The 19079-nt window shown below is 40.3% G+C and overlaps 1 protein-coding gene and 1 pseudogene across 2 annotated transcripts; both read right to left on the bottom strand.

The window, feature by feature from the left end:
• Window positions 1-12110: 12110 nt before the first annotated feature.
• LOC146655237 (uncharacterized) lies at window positions 12111-15372 on the bottom strand. Its single transcript, XM_085428860.1, has 4 exons — window positions 15284-15372; window positions 12934-13075; window positions 12687-12862; window positions 12111-12552 (listed from the first exon to the last, which is right to left on the bottom strand). Exons 1-4 carry the CDS (start codon window positions 15370-15372, stop codon window positions 12111-12113), a joined length of 849 nt encoding a protein of 282 aa, XP_085284986.1.
• LOC146655236 (uncharacterized) lies at window positions 14593-18959 on the bottom strand (annotated as a pseudogene). Its single transcript, XR_014914397.1, has 3 exons — window positions 18888-18959; window positions 16385-16572; window positions 14593-16288 (listed from the first exon to the last, which is right to left on the bottom strand). The product of XR_014914397.1 is annotated as an uncharacterized LOC146655236 (transcript).
• Window positions 18960-19079: the final 120 nt, after the last annotated feature.

The following is a 19079-nucleotide window of genomic DNA, read 5'->3' as shown; positions in this document are numbered from 1 at the left end:
TTTACTGGAAGCCTTGAGTAGTATCGATAACATCTACAAGCTCTGTAAACTTTTATTTTTAAAAATGAGCTTTTGATTCCCATCACACTCCACTGTGGTCTCTGTCACGTCTTAATCTGTACCAGAAACCTGAATTAGTCTGTGCATGTGCGTACGAGTTCCTATTACCTTTATGTTTAAAAGTAGTCATTAGGGGTGTTATGTAGAAATAGTTCTGTTTGTTGTGGGTGCAGTAAAAGTAGGTCGAATTTCAACCAAATGCTGTGAGTTGAATCTTGAAACGAAAGATTAGTTTTGCACTAAACTAATACAGTTAAGTCGTTAGTACAGCTTAATCTGTTCAAACAGTTTCAGTTAAATCATCATCTTACAAATGTCACAATATAAACAATTTTCCAGAGCCAAAAGTGATTAACAATAAATGCGCCCCAAAAATGCCTCTCTAATTTTTAGTTGTACAAAAAGACGATAATGGGATATAAAGTCAAATGTCAGGGTTTCAAAATCACAGTATCAGCTTTTGAATTACATTAATATTTGTTATAACCAAAACCAAAACCAGTGGTGGTATTATAACCTGTAGCTTTTCCACAGTGGAACGTGATGGGAAGGGTGAGAGGAGAGCAAATGGCGACAGTGGTCATGAGCTGGTTTCAAACCAATGATGTCGCAAGAACTTGGGATGTGCCTTAGCCCACTGCGCTACAAGGGCACCACAAGAAAGGAGATTTCAGTTTTAAATTACCTCCAGAATCTTTTTTTCTCCTCAATTTTGGAAAGTGCAACCAAATATTCAGAGGCTTAAAAAAAAGAAAAAAAACAGCCAGAAGCCATCAGTGATCCACCTGAGCTGGATGTAAGGTTCTGGGCAAGTCAGTGTATTTCTGTACTGCTGTTGTTTCTCTATGGACTGTACTGTGATACTGCCTTAGGAATCTAACATCATAATACCACAATACTACTCACAGAGAGGAGGAGGGGAGGGAAGGAAGGAAACATGAGATGTCTTAAATGTAGGTAAATGTATGTTTATCTTGTTTATAGGGGTGCAAGGGGCGGAATTATTGTCTGGTTTACAAAATTGCAGAAAATTGACTCTTTTAATTCCAACTAAAAAAATGAAACCCAAAAAATATAAAATTCAGTAAATATTTATAAAACAGTATTTTTTTTTCTTGGTGAATGACTAATTTGAAATTGCAGCGTGGGTCAGATTTATTAATAATGATCCAAAACTAGACAGAAGTTAGAAAAAAACAACTGAATGAAAGTCACTTTATGATGTCATGGAGCTCCGTGTGTATGCGCACTGCTGAGAGAATGAATGCAGAGACTTTGTGAGCTTTGCAGTTTGCATTATAAAGCAGTCAGTGATTTACCTGCCTGCGAACCTCAGCACAAAACAGTTTTGTTCACAACTTCTAGATCTCCACCTGCACCAATTGCGTACACATCGTAACGTCTTCCCCTCCAAAAAATGCAACATTCCTTGTGAGATTTGTCAAAGCCCCACAAGGAATAAGTAAAAAATAAAGCATACAAACAGTTAATTAACCGTTTGCAGTTAATTAAAACTCAGATTGTTAATAAATCTGGCCCTAATTGATTTATCATTTGGGAACTGCAGTGTTGTACACTTGTGCTCAGAGGTAATCTGAATGCACCTCTTGGACAAATAGGTGGGAAAAACGATCTCATTTGTAAAACACTTTTGTACCAGTACAGTTATATTGTGTCACTGTAGCGCTGATTGTCATATCAGTAACAGACTTCACGAGTCTGTGCATTTTGCCAACCGTCTTTCAGCTCTGCTAACAAACCCGACCGCTGTAACACTGGATCTAAACGCATCCACCTGTTGTGTCTTTGCTCGTGGGAGAGTGTGTGTATGTGTGTGTAAATGTCGTTTATGGTAACAGGGTTTCGTGTGTATGTGTGTCTGCGCATGTAAAAATGAAAGAGCAAATACATGGAAAGAAAATCTGCCAAATGTTGTGGGATGAAGAGGAGGGGGAGGTTAAAAAAGAAAAGGAACGCTTTGGTTAAAAGATGAGGAGGGGAGGAGAGGTGTGTTCAAGAGGACAATCACTCCCTTAACCCCAGCTGAACATTTAGAGGACTGCTCGGAGAGGGAACTGAATCCTAAATGTTCCCTTGATGCCTCACTTTGCTTCTTCTTCCTTTACATCCTCCAAACCTGCGCAAACCCCTGCAGTGCCAGTTCTTCTGTCCGTATTGCTAGTTTTTAAACCTTAGCCTTGCCGTGTGCGTGTTCGTTAGATGGTTAAACTGTACTTTCACTGTTTCTGCTGTCACTGCTTTGTCACGCCGCTGTTCCCTGTTCTCAACGTGCCTCAGTGTCCATGTTGTTGCTGTCTGTCCTGCTCACGCTGCTTTCAGTAAGTCCAACTGCTTCAGATTCCTCCGTTGAATTTTGAGTTGGTTAAAAAAACAAAAGACGCGGGTTTGGTCTCTGGCTGCTTGTTCATGGTAACTGTACACGGGTTGAATTTTGTAGGCAGCAGGTGTTGCTAATCTTTTGAGGTTTTTAGAGTTTTGAGGGGGTTTTGTTCACTGAATCTGGTTATTATCATTAAAAACTAATTGCTAGATTTTAGATTTTTTTTAAAATGTTAGTTTGTGTTGAAATACACCATTTTATGTGTTTTAGATGGAGGGGTGATGTAGCCAGTGAAGTCTCGAGTTTATTGAATTTAACTGACATGAGACCAAACTGGAGGCTCAGACCATCCAAAACATTGAGGTTTACACCTGCTACTGACTTGCTTCTGTTTGTGGACCGTGTGTCACGTTTTTAAAGTTAACTGCAGATCAGACGGCCGGTGAGGATTCTGAATGTTTCACTGAAGTGAAACCCTGTGTGATTGGATCCTTTGTCTCGCTGGCTTACGTGGTCATGTGACTCATTCCTGCGTGGCTATCCATGCTCTCCCGTCCTCACACCCCAGCCTCCCCTCATCCGTCTCTGTTTAGTTATGAATTGGCTGCCATTTAAAAACTGCAACAGCCCACCTGCTTGTGCCACAGTGGTCCTCTCCTCCTCTACATCCACAGGTTCAACTCCACCATCTTTTTCTTTCCTTCTGTTCTCGGCGGCCAAAACAAAATGAGGAAATGTAATAATCATTGTTTGGTAACTGTTTTTAGTGCTATGTTTTTGGAGCGTTACGAGTATTTTCTAACATGTTACAATAAAAGATTGTAGTGTACAAATTCACATTTATAAATATATATATATATAGATATATATGAGAAATGTATGTTCTAATGCAATAAAGAGAGATTAAGAATTACACGAGCTGGATCAGTCTCATTATTTACAATCTGTTTCTTCCTTAGATTTTATTGGACATGCAAAATGAGGACATGCTTCTGTATTTTAATGAATTTTATTTTGACATTTATCTGTGTGATATACAATACATCGAGTGACTTTGTGCTGTTTAAGTTGGTCTCCACACCTCAACCTTCTCAGACATGATCGTAGATCTCAAAAGTTGGATTAAAGCTTACAATGTCCACCATGTGATTGCATTGTCAGCCTCATGAGGCAGTAAATATGGTGAAATGCTGTATCTGGCTCCAATCAAACCATTTTTACATCCTTTATTGTTTTTAGTTTAGGTTAGTGATAGCTCTGTTTTCCTGGTGCTGAGTGAGGGTTTGAAAAACCAGAGTTCATTTCTGAAACTAAGAACGGATCAACCTGCCACACCAATGACCACCTGAGGGCGCTGCTGAGCCATCAACTACATGGTATGACTGATCTTGCGCTTCAGTCGACCAGAGGTGGCAAAAGTAGAGACATTCTGTACTTAAGTAGAAGTACAGATGCTAGTGTTAAAAATACTCCAGTACAAGTTAAAGTACTGATTCAACTTCTTTACTCAAAGTGAAAAAGTAGCTCTTTGGAGCACGCTTCTATGTTTGTGCAAAGCTAACTGAACCTTGTCCTACATTAAAGTAAAAAATAATATTAGTGTGTATAATACTGACTTTATTTCAGTCTAAATTTAATTTTCTAATCAAGGTACTCAGCTTGAATCAGGTAAGTAGAACACCAGCAAAGATGTTGCCTCTAAACAGGAACATGAGTAGGGAAGAGGTTCAGTGGAATTCAGCAGGTGGGGAACGCATAAAGTCAGCTGTAGTGGCTCAGTGTGGGGAAAAGAATCACAACTCACAATCATTTCTATTGAGAGCTCCAGTTTTTTTTTTGTTTTTTTTTTAGTCTACAAGTTGTGGTCAGCTGGCCTGCTTGTCAGCAGATGCTTCATGAGTTGTCCTGGCTGATTTCCATCCTCTTCACTGACAGGACACTGTGTATGCTGTCTTTATACTAGACAGTATACAGTTGGTATGAAGGTCAAATTCAGTAAATGAATCTCAGCATCATCATCTTGATTTTAAATTAATCTCTGCTACATTTGGTGTAAGCTGCCTCTCACCATGGAACTGCAGCCACTGTGCACCAGTCACACACACTGTTCTCTCCTTTTTTTACTGTTTGGCCACTAGATGGACACGTGGGACTCCAAGTGGCTCAGAATCATACACAGCAGTAAATGTGAAACTGCAGCTCAATCTGCTCAGTCACTGAAATGTGTTGCAATTAAGTAATCCACATTTCCATTTACTGTTGATGGTGATTTATGTTACTTTTTAATTCAGTAGGTTTGTTATGATATCTCAGAAATGCTAATCCTACGATAACAAATAAAATATAATCTATATGGTAACGTGATAGTCACGAGCCTTGAAGCCAGTCATGAGCGAGCCTCTTATTTTTATCATACCATTAGACATGAACCTAAACAGGAAGTCATTAACAGGCAAGCAACATTTAAACTCAAAGCCTCTGCACAGTAGACACACTGTGTAAGCTGCACCCCTCTGGTACAGGTCAGGCATCCTGGGTTTTTTGTCAGACAGGTTCTGTATGATATGTTCATTTCAGAATATTTTCTTTAACCATAAACCACAGTAATTCCAACCTGGTTCTGTCATGGTCCTGGTCTGGTGACCCAGTCCATGTGTTTTTGAGTGTGGTTAATATTTCTTGGTTTTGTATCAGTTATGGTTGTTGTTACTTTTTAGTCTCTGGGTTTCAGACTGTGTTTATTGGGTTAAAAGGCTATTCTAAGTTAGATTAGTGTCACAGTCCTGGGTTTTTTGACCCAGTGTTTTTGTGTTTCATAGCATTTTGATATTCATTGTTTATGTTTTGTTATATTTAGTCTTCTTTAGCACCTAGGTTTCCTAGTTTTAGTTCTTTGTTCATGTAGAATCACTGTGCCATCTCGCCCTGTGGTAAGTTTCCCTTGTTGATTAGTGTGTCTAATTTGTCATGTCTCATGTCTGCGTGGTTTATGTTGTCAAGCCTGTGCTGTCATGTCTGTCCCATCATGTTTCCTGTTTTATTTTGAAAGAGTCTGTTCTTTGTTCATTGTATTTAGTTTTACCTCCCTGTCCCGTCATTAGGTTCATGTGTGTCAGCTGTGCCCTCATGTGTCTCCACTCCCCCTGATCACCTCATGTCTGTATTTAAGCCTCCCTTGTTCATTGTCACGTCGTCTGTGTTGTTTCCTCATGTTTTCATAGTTCTAGTCATGCAGTTTTCATGTCTTATGTCTGTTTCATTCCCCCAGTCACAGTGTGAAGCTGTTCCCCATCCTCTCATTATTCTGCCTGTGTATTTAAGTCCTCAGTAGTGATGGCCAAATGAAGCTTTCTGAAGCACAGAAGCTTGTATTGTATATTCATTACTCGAAGCTTCTCAACACAGTCCTCTCTGGTGACATCTGGTGGCCAAAAATATGAAGAGCAGCTTGAATCCACAAAATAAAACCAACCGCTTCATTATGATTGCCCACTCTACTGAGTGGAATCCTGTCTGATATTGGGCCTCCGTTGTGTTGCTTTGAACGTGTATTTTTTTGGTGGTTAAGAAAATGTGTTTTATTCATTTAATAAATAGTTTTGACCAGTAAACTCTCCTTGTTTAAATATGCACCATGGTGTGGTCTTTCTTTGCTTGTGACTTCTTGATGTTGGTAAATACAATAATTGAAAAATACCACGTTACATATATATACATATAATAATGTAAAACACATTATGGAGTATGCTTCCGCTGTGAGGTCTTGCCTCCATGCAGGTATGCAATTAATCGCCGGAGGGGTGTATTTATAAATAATATTATATTAAGGAAATTTTCCCAGACATATTTTTGACCTGGGGGTAGAATTGATTGTGAAATGGAAAAGGAAAATGCTTATGAACTTGCAAATTAAAAACATGATGCATTGACGGTAACCCTTTTTCATTTTTATTTAAAAAGAGAATTTGTTCTAGTGTGCGATGGCCGACCCTGTTCCTTTTCGTGGAGATAATTTCTCCTGCCTTAAGGAAAATCCCTTCACATGGAACAGAAGAGGCTGGAGTGCAGAGAAACTGGTAGAGATGCAGTTATACAGTCTACCTGGGCCCCACAAACTATCAGCTAAAGAGAATAAAGAAATTCAATTGCTGCACATGTGGCAGACTAACATTTTCAGATTAATTAAACAATAAAATATATATTTTTACAAAATTACATGTAAAGAATCAAGTGGAAGTTTTTCTAAAGTTATTTAATGATATTTATATTATGGAAGCAGATTTTTGACATTTTACCTTTTTCCCGTTTTCAGATATAATAAACACGCACAAAACAAAAGCAAACGGCCAGAACACAAAGCTGGAAAACCCACCCGATTGACAAAAATCAACTCAAAATTCTCCCACACAACAGAACCTCCTCTATTCCTCGCTGGCTCCAAATCTCTCAGTAGAATGATCAGTGGTTCGCTATCTGTCACCATCAAAACACTCCACAAATCCCGCGAATGATTCGCTTCCATTGAATCAGATGCCGAAGCAGTTAGGTTCTAAATGAAGCTTCGGACGTCACTGATCACGTGACTCTGGCCAAACGAATCAAGCTTCGACACAGAGCTTCTGAAGCAGTGTGTTGATTTTTTTGACACACGCACCGGAGCGTCAGCTTCAAGCGGACCATCACTAGTGTCATGTGTAGTTCCGTGGTCCCATGTCACGTCATCTATGACCAGTTAGAAGTTTCTTAGTTGCAGTTCATGTTTGGTTTGTTTCTTTAGTATTCATGTATTTTGTTTTTAGTTTGTTTTTTGCCAGCAATAAAGCTGCGGCCTTTGGTTAAGTATTCTGTCTCTGAGTCCTGTGTTTAGGTCCTGACCCAGCCTGCCACACAGCCCATCATGACAGGTTCATTTCTGAATCGAAAGCCCACAGCTGGTATTAACATCAAAATGAATGCAGTTTTCATAAATGTATAAGCTTTGCACTGCACTTTGCACTTTAATATAATGATCTTTGTGACTTTGAGTTCCTACGAAACTTTATCTGTGTTTCCACTGAGTTAAAACCCACAGACACATCAGATGAGAGCAACTTAACTTGCTGATAACATGTTTTTTTTAAAATAGATTTATATCTTCACTGAAAGCCAATGTGCTCAGAGACTGGAGTCTTTTACTGACAACATTTAGCCTTTTACTCATGCACAAAGCACGAGTTTGCTTAACCTGCATCAGTGCATAGCATTTGCACTGTAATAGCAATCAGTTCAGTTAGTTAAGGTTTTGCTAAAGATGCAACATTAAAGAAAGGAAACCTGACTGATGACAATAGCTGTAAATGTAAAATAAAATACAGTCTCAGTAATGAGTGGCTCCACTGTTATTGTTGATCACCAAGTCGTGAATAAAGCCACACAAAGGGCATTTACTGTCAAAAACTGTTGTCCCTTTTTGTAAACTTTCCTTGCCATCCATCCCCAAAGGTTCTCAACTGGATTTAGATCAGGGGAAGCTGCAGGATGGTCCAAAATAGTGATGTTATTCTCCTGGAAGTAGTCCCTTGTCCTGCGGGCATTGTGTACTAAAGCATTGTCCTGTTGAAAAACCCAGTTGTTACCACACAGACGACGGCCATTTGACACTCCTGCACCTCCGTTTTTCCACTGAAGGAAAAAGCCCCAGGCCATTATGGCGCCCCCTCCACTATGGGGCGTAGAAAACATCTCAGGTGGGGTCTGCTCTGCTTGTCATACCAGTAACACTGGAAACCATCAGGACCGTCAAGGTTACATTTTTTCTCATCAGAGAATAAAACTTTCTTCCACCTTTCAGTGTTCCATGTTTGGTGCGCTGTTGGAAAGTCCAAACAGTCAGTTCTGTGGCGTTCAAGGAGTCGAGGCCTTTGAAGCCGTTTTTTGTTTTTGAAGCCCTTCAGTCTCAGATCCTGTCTAATGGTTATGGGGCTGCAGTCGGCACCAGTAACGGCCTTAATTTGGGTCGACGATTGTTGGACAGCCAATTGGATCCTCCGGCTCAGTGCTGGTGAAATTTTTGGGGTCTTCCACTTGGCCTTTTTGTTCCATAACCCTCAGGATTATTGAAAAAATCCAAATCACTGTCTTACTGCGTCCCAACTAAGCAGCGATGGCACGCTGCAAGAGACCCCGCTTATGCAGTTCAACAACCCGACCACGTTCAACAAGGGAAAGTTTTTTTGCCTTTGCCATCAGAACGTCATGACAGTGTGATTACCTGACAGAAAATAACAATGAATCCACATTTTAAGTTCATTTTGTTAACATTTTGTTAAAATCCAACCATGAAAAATATGACTTTTTGCCATTTTTCAAATGGTTTTAAACTTTTGATTGGGACTGCATAATAATAATTTAGAGATTCTGAATTATTTGACCGCTATCTCACTTTTAGATTTTACATATGGCTTTCTTTTGACCCCCAACTGCTATATATCATTAAAGGTGTTCCTCCGCCACTGCCTCGTTTGAGTTTTGGACGAAATGCATTCTGGGATATTGCATTTCGTCATTTAAAGCTGATTGGAGACCAAAACAGCCAATCAGATTTTTTTGGATCCAAGTCTGTGATTGGCTGGTTGTGTGGCACAGATATAACGGTGTACAGAAAGAGTTGAGCGCGCACGGGCAGAAATGTTGAGCGCGCGAGCAACACATTGCGAGCGAGCGCAAATGCAAAAACTGAGCGAGAGGGGCTGCTATTGTGTGTGTGTGTGTGTGTGTGTGTGTGTATGGATAATAGCAAACACTGAAATACATTTTTTGCACGCAGCAATGAATTTTGTTCACTCAAATTTAGCTTTTCTTCGCTCAAAATCAATTTCTTCTCAAAATACAACCTGCAATTTTTTTTTACGTGTGCTCAAACTTTTTTTTACGTGCGCTCAGAATAGTGGCACAAAAATAACGCCATACCTATTAGCTTAGCACAACAACAACAACAAAAAAAGCACTCTCTCACCCAGGAAACACACAGTCGCAGAGAGCGTGCGTCACCATGGCAACCGTAACGCTGCCGCCTGGAACAACAGAACACAGCTGTCAAACAAAACCCAAAGTCCTGACCCGCCACAATATGAAACAGGAAAATACCGCCGTGTAATCCATTTATTTCAACTAAGTAACTGTATTCTAAATACCACCTTTTTAAACGGTAACTGTAACGGAATACAGTTACTCATATTTTGTATTTTAAATACGTAACGGCGGTACATGTATTCCGTTACTCCCCAACACTGCTCAAGAAATATTCATATATGACTGAATATTTAAATGTGATGTGAATTCTCTGTCTTAAGCAGAGATGGGCAGTAACGCGTAATCTGATTACTTTTTTCAAGTAACGACTAAAGTAAGGGATTACTATTGCAAAAACGGTAATTAGATTACCGATACTTTCCCGTAGGAACGCTGCGTTACTGCGTTACTAAAACCGTTATTTTTCTGCGAGAGTATCTCATGACAGTGATGTAAGCGAGTGCGACGTTTGTGACAACAGCTGTGTGCAGATCAACAATGGATAATATATCGAGTGCGGGAGAGAGTTTGAGCGTGCAGCGTTTAAAGCGTGGAAGTACTGACCTTACTTTGAGTTTGATTCCATAAAAGGTGACCAAAACATTAGTGTCCGTTGTGCGTGGGAAGAAAACCCCTAAATAAGCACCGAGTAGCTACGACATAATGGGAAACTCACAGAGAAACTCGCAGATTCTTCCACTGACCGCGGCACACCTGCACCAGGGTAAACCTCCGCCTGCCCCACTCCTGCTTTACAGGTGAAAATAGAGCAAAAGGACCGCTAGTCTTTGACTTTATTTATTTTCTGCTGTGTTTTACTTGCATCTATTTGAAAGACTGAGTGTAAAAACAAAAAAATATTTTATTTATGTGCTGGAATGTGCAGAAAATAGGTTTAAATGTTAAACTAATTTCTTCCAGTCAGAGAATGTTGCATATAATTAAATTTTTGCTTGATGCATAAAGTTAAAAGATTAAAACTAATAAAACAAATTTTAAAAAGAGACTTTTCCATTTGATTACATTTTGTATGATGGATTATGCAGAAAAAGTAGAACTGGGCTGAAAGATCTATCGCTTTATCACCTCTCCAGGTTGTAAATCGTGTTTTTAAAAAGTAATGTTGAAAATCACCCAATTCTTTGAATCTTTGGGCTGAAGGAAGGACAATACTCGGTGTATATATGCTCAATCAACAATCATTTATTTCCATACAATTCAACAGTCAGAGCATTACAACGTCCGGACGGGAGAGATGCTACCAGAGGGTCAGGCACATGTCTCAAAATGGTAGCAACTTTCACAGACTTTTATAGCTAGTACCAGCCCCCCTCTTTGTCATAAAAGCTGCATCTTCACATGTTTTTCTAATTCTTAGCGAGCCTGGCTCCTGACCTTGCCTCCCTGTCTTTCTGTGTGAAGTAGGAAGGGGGGTAAGGAATGTGGTTTTATCTCTTCTGCCCAGACACCTAGTCTCCTTCTTACAGCCTTCTTCACATGATTCAGCAATAAAACATTTCAAGAAAACAGTGTAAGACATTCACAGCTGATCCAGGATACAGAGTGATGCACATTTATCTAATGAACTAATATGTGAATATGTTCTGCTAACTCAAAAGTATAATGAGAACTAAACTACATACAGCTCACACACTCTATATTAAAGGGTATAATGTGATCTACAGCAGTATTCTAATTCAACTACTTTGATTACATATATAAGGTAACATATAATAACAGAATAATCTAATAGTAACTAAGTAACTAAGTAATTAATTACTTTCGAAAATAAGTAATCAGTAAAGTAATGGGATTGCTTTTTTGGGGAAGTAATCAGTAATTACTTACTGATTACTTTTTTCAAGTAACTTGACCGACACTGATCTTAAGAACAACAAAGGAAATGGAATGACGTGATCTTAAAGTTTAGACTTTTTGTTAAATCATGTAAGTCAGAGATAGTCCAGGCTTCTAAACCCATCTCAGGTGATCAAGTACCACAATCGAAAGGAGAGCTGCCCGACTGATATAATTTGACCTGCAAGGTTCAGATTTCTTCATATCAGGGAAAGCAAGAAGACACCTGGATTGAGACCAGGGATCAGGATCAGGGACTTTTTTTTTTATTAGAGAGCCGAAACTAAGGATCATGGGTGCATAAAGAGATGCAAAGTTTTTAATAACACGTGCTGCTGTAGCATCAGTGGGTAGATCAGAGGAAATGCAAATAACCTTAAAGAGTTCCATACAAAAATGAATGAGAGATGGTATAAATAAAAATTCAAATTCAAATTTAAAAAGTTACAAACATTTGGATACATTATTTGCATGTAGAAACAAATGAATATTAACTGGTGATCATAATTACAAGGAAGGGAAAACAAAACACTTTTAAAATCTCGATGAAAAAACAATTGAAAAAGAAAAGAAAAATGTGTTTACTACTGGAATACAATGAGTGTTTAAAAGTGATTATAAAGTAATTTTGAAATTATTTACACATGGATAGCTGAAGTGAGAAAAGCGTGGCTGAGATGCAGATATCAGCTGTTGTTTGCTTCATTTATCAAAAAACTCTGACACTCTGATATCAACTCTTCCCCCTCTTTTGCTCTCCTGACTCTGTTTTCATCACCACACCTCTCACTGCTGCCGTCAGTCACACCGATGAGCACAGACATGCCAGCAGCCTGTCAATGCGCCCCTGCCGCATGAAAAGACACAAAACTAAGTCCACAAAAGGACAGAGCAAAAAGAAGATCCAATTGATTTCAAAGGGAATACGTTCATTATGAAAGATGGCTATGGGAATCATCAGTACAAAGTACTTAAAGAACAACAGAATTAAAATTCCTAGACTTCGACGTTTCTCCTGAGTGGGCACTGAGGTGGCAGCAGGCAGGGCTCTGAAGGTCCGAGCTAAGCAGAAGATGAACAGGGGGCCAGGGAGGGCAGCATAAATACGTAAATGTATGAACTGATGTAAAACTATGGCAAGAGGGAAACTGACAATACAAAAAGCCCAGACCAGGACACAGAGCAGCACAGAACTCTTAGGTTGTCTGAGGCAGTCCAACAGTGGGAGTGTGATGAAAAAACACCTGCAACACAAGAGAGACACAAATTCTGACTGTCATAGTACAAAAAAAAGGTTTATGACTGTGAGGATTCTTCACAGTACAATATGATGTTCATAGAAATGCACGAACGCACACATTAAAAGACAGAGAGGTACCTTTCCAGAGCAATGCACACCTTGAAGTAAAGACCGACCATCTCACACAAGTTGTAAATAATACCACTCATGCTGCTTTCCACTCTTATGATCCAAACGATCATTATGCAGATCCGGATTAGATTGGAGAGGAGGAGGTTTGTGTAATAGATGACAGGGACCTGACTCCTTTGCATCTGATGGAAAAATTTATTATTATATTACATTACACATTGAATCTAAGGGACTATTTACTTCATTTACTTACCACACAACACACGTAGTAGATGATCAGTACAGTCAAAGGAAGGCAGACACACACGTAAATCCACATCACCACTTCAAGGAAATATCGCTCATGTTGATAACATTTTGTTATCGTATTTGTCACTATGTATGATCCAAGATGTCTGATGTAAAACACTTTTGTGAAGCACACAGGTGGTGGTAGAAAAAACAAAACAGCAGGTTAACATTGTTCTTATGTTGACATGAAATTGTGGATGAAACTGATAAAGAAGAAGCAAAACCTGCTGAACTGATGTAACAAATCATAAAATAATTTAAAAAAGGACAAAACAAGGAAGAGCATACACAAGAACGTGTCTGTACGCCTGTAAAATTAAGATTAATCAATATATAATTAATATAATAACTTTAAAGTCAGGTAAAATCTACCTTTCATTGTTTCAGTTAACTTGTTTAAATGTGAATAAAGGTGATTCAGAAATTCCTTTTAAATTGTTAACAAATAAAGACAAAAACACCTCTATATAACTTTAAATAATCCTCATGGATATTTTTTATTAGACTTGTGGATAAAATAGGCAATTCATTTCATATATTGACTTCAGCAGGATCAAACACCTGTCCTCTTTAAAACTGTATTAAACAAAGACGTGAACACAAATATCCGATTTTCTCTGTCAAATAAAAAGTACAGTAAAGCTGCACATTTACATCCTCTGCATTCACACAGAAGCTCACTGCACGCACAAAAGAAAAGTTGGTAGTACTATGACTTCCACATGCTGTCTGAAAATGCTGATTTGTTCTAATTATAAGCCAGTTTCTTCATAACTATGTTGCTCTTCAAGTAGAAATAATATGAATTAGTATAAGCTTTGCTCTTACTTGTCTCAGGACTGCTTCCAGCTGAACCAGTGGGTGAAAACTGCAATATGACGAATTTGTCTTGAACGAGGAAATTGTGGTAACACTTTATGGACTCCACCCTGTACTCACTGGTGTTCACACTGACAACAGCCAGTCAGGATAAACTTAAAGCTTCTGCACCATAGACACAGTGCTAAATGCAGTGTGTGTACACACGTTAGCTTAGCTTTTCTAAAAACTGCAGTTGGCAGTTTATTTGAAACCATGTTTGTGACTTTATGAACTCTTTACAAGTTCGATCTTCCTTTTTCCACTACAATAAAATTTCACAGACCCAACAGAGCAGGTGATGTGGCAGCAAACACCAAGTTGATAACATGGGTTTTAAATGTGCAATCTTCAGTGTGAGAGCACTTGTGTCAAAACAAGTCTATAGAACATTTCCACCTTTAACACAAGCACAACTACACAAAGCAAAAGGACTGATACTTACATAGTGCTCTTCTGCTTTATTTGAACACTCAAAGCACTTTTTTACAAGCCTCATTCACCTAGTCTAACACCCCCCCCCCCCCCCCCCCCCACACACACACACACACAACTGATATGTTCATCAGTTATTAAATCATTTACTCAATTATTATTTATGAAGTCTTTATTTATCCTCAGCCAGGTGCTGATGTCTCTAGCCTCACATTTCCTAAAACACAATCACCAATAGTGCGAGTTTGTTCCTCAGGGAGTGTGTCACAGAGTGGGGAAAAAGTGGTTAGAAACATGAATTGGTTGGTGGTGTGCCGGGGATCTAACTCGCTACTGGATTTTCCAGGCAGGTCTACAATTACAGAGTGCAGTGCACCACAAAGGAAATACACCAAAGACAAATGATTGAATACATATCTAACAAGTTACTACCAAAAAAACAAAAACAAACTGTGGACAATTTATTGTCCCTCTTCAACTGTAAACACAGAATAGTCAAACAGATTCACCGTCACACAAACCTCTAAAACACCATCCTATTTTCAACCCTGTGTCTCCATCTAGTGGCTAAAAAATGGTGACGGTTCAAATGTTGTCACATCTTTCTGCTGACAAAGATAATGATTTCACGGTTTACTATATCATCTTTGGTGTTTTTAAAGTTAAAGTTAGTTCAACCAAAAATGTTTTTTCCACGATTTAAGGAAGAGATAAAACCACCTGGCCCTACAGAACACAACCCCACCCAACACGAATGAAAAAAGTTGACAGTGACATAAAGCACAGAATAAAATGGAATATGACCAAACTTTTGCAAGAATAAGAAAATATAGATGTATACTTAACATACAAAACTGAAGTTACTATAGGCCACAGGTGTCAAACTCCAGGTCTCGAGGCGGTGTCCTGAAACCTTTACATGTGACATGTGACTCAATAAATCAGAGGAAATACAAATGTTACTGTGAGAAAACAATTAATACAATTTTAAACTGAAATTGAAAAAAAAAAATCCCCACTGGCCCGTCTTTATCCTTCTAGATTGGGCATCCTGTGCAGGATCTTTGCTGTTCCTAGAGATGTTGTTCCTGGGATCTGTTGGAGGCATGCCCCCAGTTTTAGGGTCACTCCTCTGGGTGCTCAGATTAAAGTTTTTGATCCAATTCCCCTAGTGTTACCAGCAGTGGTAGCACAATTGGCCTTTGGAATTTAAAGCCAATTCAATTTTTTTACTCATTTTCTTTAGTCAATTTCACCTCTGGGTAAATGTCTTCCTTAAATAGAAAAATAGGGGCAGGCAGCACTGCTGCCAAGCCCCTTCGTTTAGAATGAGTCTGATTTACTAAAATATGTACAATCGTGCACACATTTCCTAAATCTGACAATGATTTTATGCACAAATTTTACGTTCCATACACATTTTAGTGAATGAGGGTTCTAGTGAAATAGATTGTTTGCTTGCTTTCTCAGCCTCTCTCCTGCTGTGTTCTCCTCTTATCTCTTTTCCTTTCCTTGTTGACATGAACCCACTCGTGTGTGCTGCCATCACTCACACTGATGATCTCTTGCTGGATCTGCTGCAGCAGCACAGACATGCCAGCAGATTTTCAACTGGACTTCTACACATAATGACAAACAGAATCAAGATCTCAAAAGAATTGAGCAGAGAGAAGATGGAAATGAAGTAACTGTCAAAAAGATATGGTTCCAAAACTATTAGGATGATTGTAGGTATGATAATCAGACAGTAACTAACCAACAACAGAACCAAAGTTCCTATAATTCTTTGTTTTTCCTCACTGGGCACTGAGGTGGCATCAGGCAGAGATCTGAGAGTCCCAGCTAGACAGCAGATGAACAGGGGAGCAGGAAACAAGGCAAAAATAAAGATGCGTTCAGACTGCTCTAATAATACTCCAAGAGGGCAACTGAAAACACAAAGGGTCCAGACCAGAAGACAGACCAGCACAGAAGTCTTGGTTTTTCTGATGAAGTCCAGCAGGGGGCAGGCGATGAAGAAATACCTGCAACACAAGACAGATACTCTGCATATCACAGTTCAGAACCATAAGGATGCTTCATTTACAGTACAAAGCGCACACACTGAGACAAATAGGTACCTTTCCAGAGCAATGCACATCTTGAAGTAAAGACTGGCCATCACACCCAACAGGTAAAAAACCGAAGCAGTGCTGGAGACTGTGCGGTCATTTGGTTTTGCTTTTGTCATGTTGAAGGCGCAAATCTTGATCACATTGGAAAGGATGAGGTTTATGTAATAGATGACAGGGACCTGATTCCTTCTTGCCTGCAGGAAACATGTATTTAAGTCACATTAATGAAGTAAAAGGAAGACTCAGTATAACAGTGTTTGTACTGCATACTGGGACAGCAGGCTCAGTCCATATCAGTTTATGGAAGTGTTCTTGTCTCTGTATCTGATAGGTCTTGATGGTTGGGTTGCTTCCTGGTTTACTGTGAAGGTCATTTTCTTTTGTGTCCTTTGTTAGTTTTACTTCCTGCCTCGGTCTCTATTCAATCAAATAGTGTAGGATGTGTGTTTCTGATTTACTTTAGTTTTTTTTTTTTTTTTTTTTTTCTAAATGACATCAGAAACAGCAGTATGCGACATTACGTGATGGCAGAGCTTCAGTTCATCCTTTGTCATTTTTTTTAAATTTTTTTTTATTTTTTTAATAAATAGGACAGGGGGAATGAATGAGAGAAAGAAAGAAAACCAAAGGGGAGAAGAGACGGTGAGAAGGGGGGGGAAGAGAGAGAAAAAAAAAAAGAACTCCTGGGTCACCTGTATGGAGAAAAAAAAAAAAAAACAAACAAAAAAAACAAACAGAGGAGACAGCAAACAACAAAGAGCAACATAATAATAGAGAACACAAAGCAACATCACAATAAACTAGCTAGTCATAGATATCAATATTTACTAAATAATAAACGATATTGTGCAGCACGCAAGATAGACAGCGCACAGTGTGCTTTGAGGCAGCAGCCAAGAAAGCTTTAGTCCGCGTCTGTGAATACCCATGTGTGCATACCTGTGTGGATCAGCATGCTTGCATTCCAAAGGTTTCTCCATGTAATGATCTGCTAGGGAGTGTGGGGGGGCCACAGCCCCGTCCTCCAGGGTGTGAAGCGGGTATGGAGGAGATCAAAACTCCAGACATCCAGAGGCCCCCAGAACACAAGAGACCATGGAAGACCAACAGAGGGGCAGCCGCGCCACTGTTCCAGTAAGAGCTGAGGAGAGTCCCAGATGAGGGCTCGCCCAGCAGCCGCGGAGCAGAAGTCAGGGGGAGTTGCAGTGACGCGCCCGTGAGCTCCGCCGGCCCCCAGCTGTGCCTGAGTGACCGAGCCCCAGGCCGAGAGGCCGGGGGCACCCCACCTCCAAAGGGGCCCGAGCGAGCCCCAGGCCCCAGGCCCCGACAAGCGGCCGCCAAGGAGTGAGCCGGTGTGTACCCGGACGCCCACCCCCAGACACAAAGAACCACCAACACACCGACACCTGAGGGAGTCCGCCACCGGCAGGGGAAGTGGTGGTGGGTGGAGATAGGCCTCCAAACCTTGGAGGGCCTGAGGTGTCCCCAGAGAGGTGGCGTCTGATACCCAACCTGACATATAGACACAGACATACAGGCACACACAGACACAAACATCCATTCCCACCCTCATGCTCTCATATGCACTCACTCCACACTCAACCAACGTGGAGACAGACATAAAGAGACGCTGTACACACAATCACACTCCCCAAGCGTACTCTACAAACCGGGTCTAGGTACCCTTGCCCCTGGAGGGGGGAATTGCACCCAGACCCAGGTGGTGTTTCCCTTTTCCCTGCGGTGGGGAGAGGCAGACCGCCCCGACTCCGCAGCAGCAGGGAGGCCCCACACCCCAGACCGCAGTCGGACGGCCAACTCCTCCTACTAGCCCTCCCGCTCCAGCAGGCCGCAGAGAATGGGGGTGGGAGAAGACTCCAAACCTCCCTCCACCCGCTCATTGTAGTGTTGATGCATATGTGTTCTAAGGTGCAATTAAAACCCAGGAGGGCTTGGAGCTACCTGCCAAGGAGCAGCAGGTAAGCGCATAGTCCCTCCTGCTAGCCCTCAATGACTAAGTGTATTTAAAATTGAGAGGTGGGCAACGACGTCAGGGGTGAGGTATACACCCTGATGGTAATTTGGACTCCGTGATTGTGCCCACCCCCAAGATCCTATATGTATGTGTAATGAGAGTGTGAATAATGTGAATGTCTAAGTTGTGGGATAAAATTGAGGCAGAGGCAGCCAGAAGGGGACGGGGGGGGGGGGGGGGGGGTAGCCTCCTCTGCACCCTGGTGACATACCCCCACTCCAAGGCCCTGCATGTGTGGGTGGTTGTGGAGGAGCGGGAAGAGGGAGGCAGCTGGAGATGGGGAGGGAAGGATTTACTTTAGTATTACGTAAATTTTTTGAGGTTATCCATTGTAAACAAGAATCAGTGCTTAATGTCCATGCAACAAATAACTAATGATTTTTTTTATTATTATAAATCAGCTTTTAAAAAAAATCTCAAAATTATTCACATGCTGACATAAAAACACATGAAAGTAATTTACTATTTACTTACCACACAGCCCACAAAACAAAGGACCTGTATGGTCAAAGGCAGGCAGTCGAAAACATAGATCCATGCAACCATAACTATGATGGGCAGCATCTTTTTCCAGCTTTCAGTGATGAAATTGCAGTAAAAAACTTTTTCTTCAGAGAAAAATATTGTTTCTGGAAAAGGCAGCATGTTAACACTATTAGAAAAGAA

The sequence above is a fragment of the Rhamphochromis longiceps genome, linkage group LG13 (assembly GCF_057381845.1).
Source record: "Rhamphochromis longiceps isolate RC_006_pf linkage group LG13, R_longiceps_female_GT1.1, whole genome shotgun sequence".
NCBI lineage: Eukaryota > Metazoa > Chordata > Actinopteri > Cichliformes > Cichlidae > Rhamphochromis > Rhamphochromis longiceps.
Note: the sequence above shows the minus strand (reverse complement) of the source record. Positions and strands in the feature narration are given on the sequence as shown.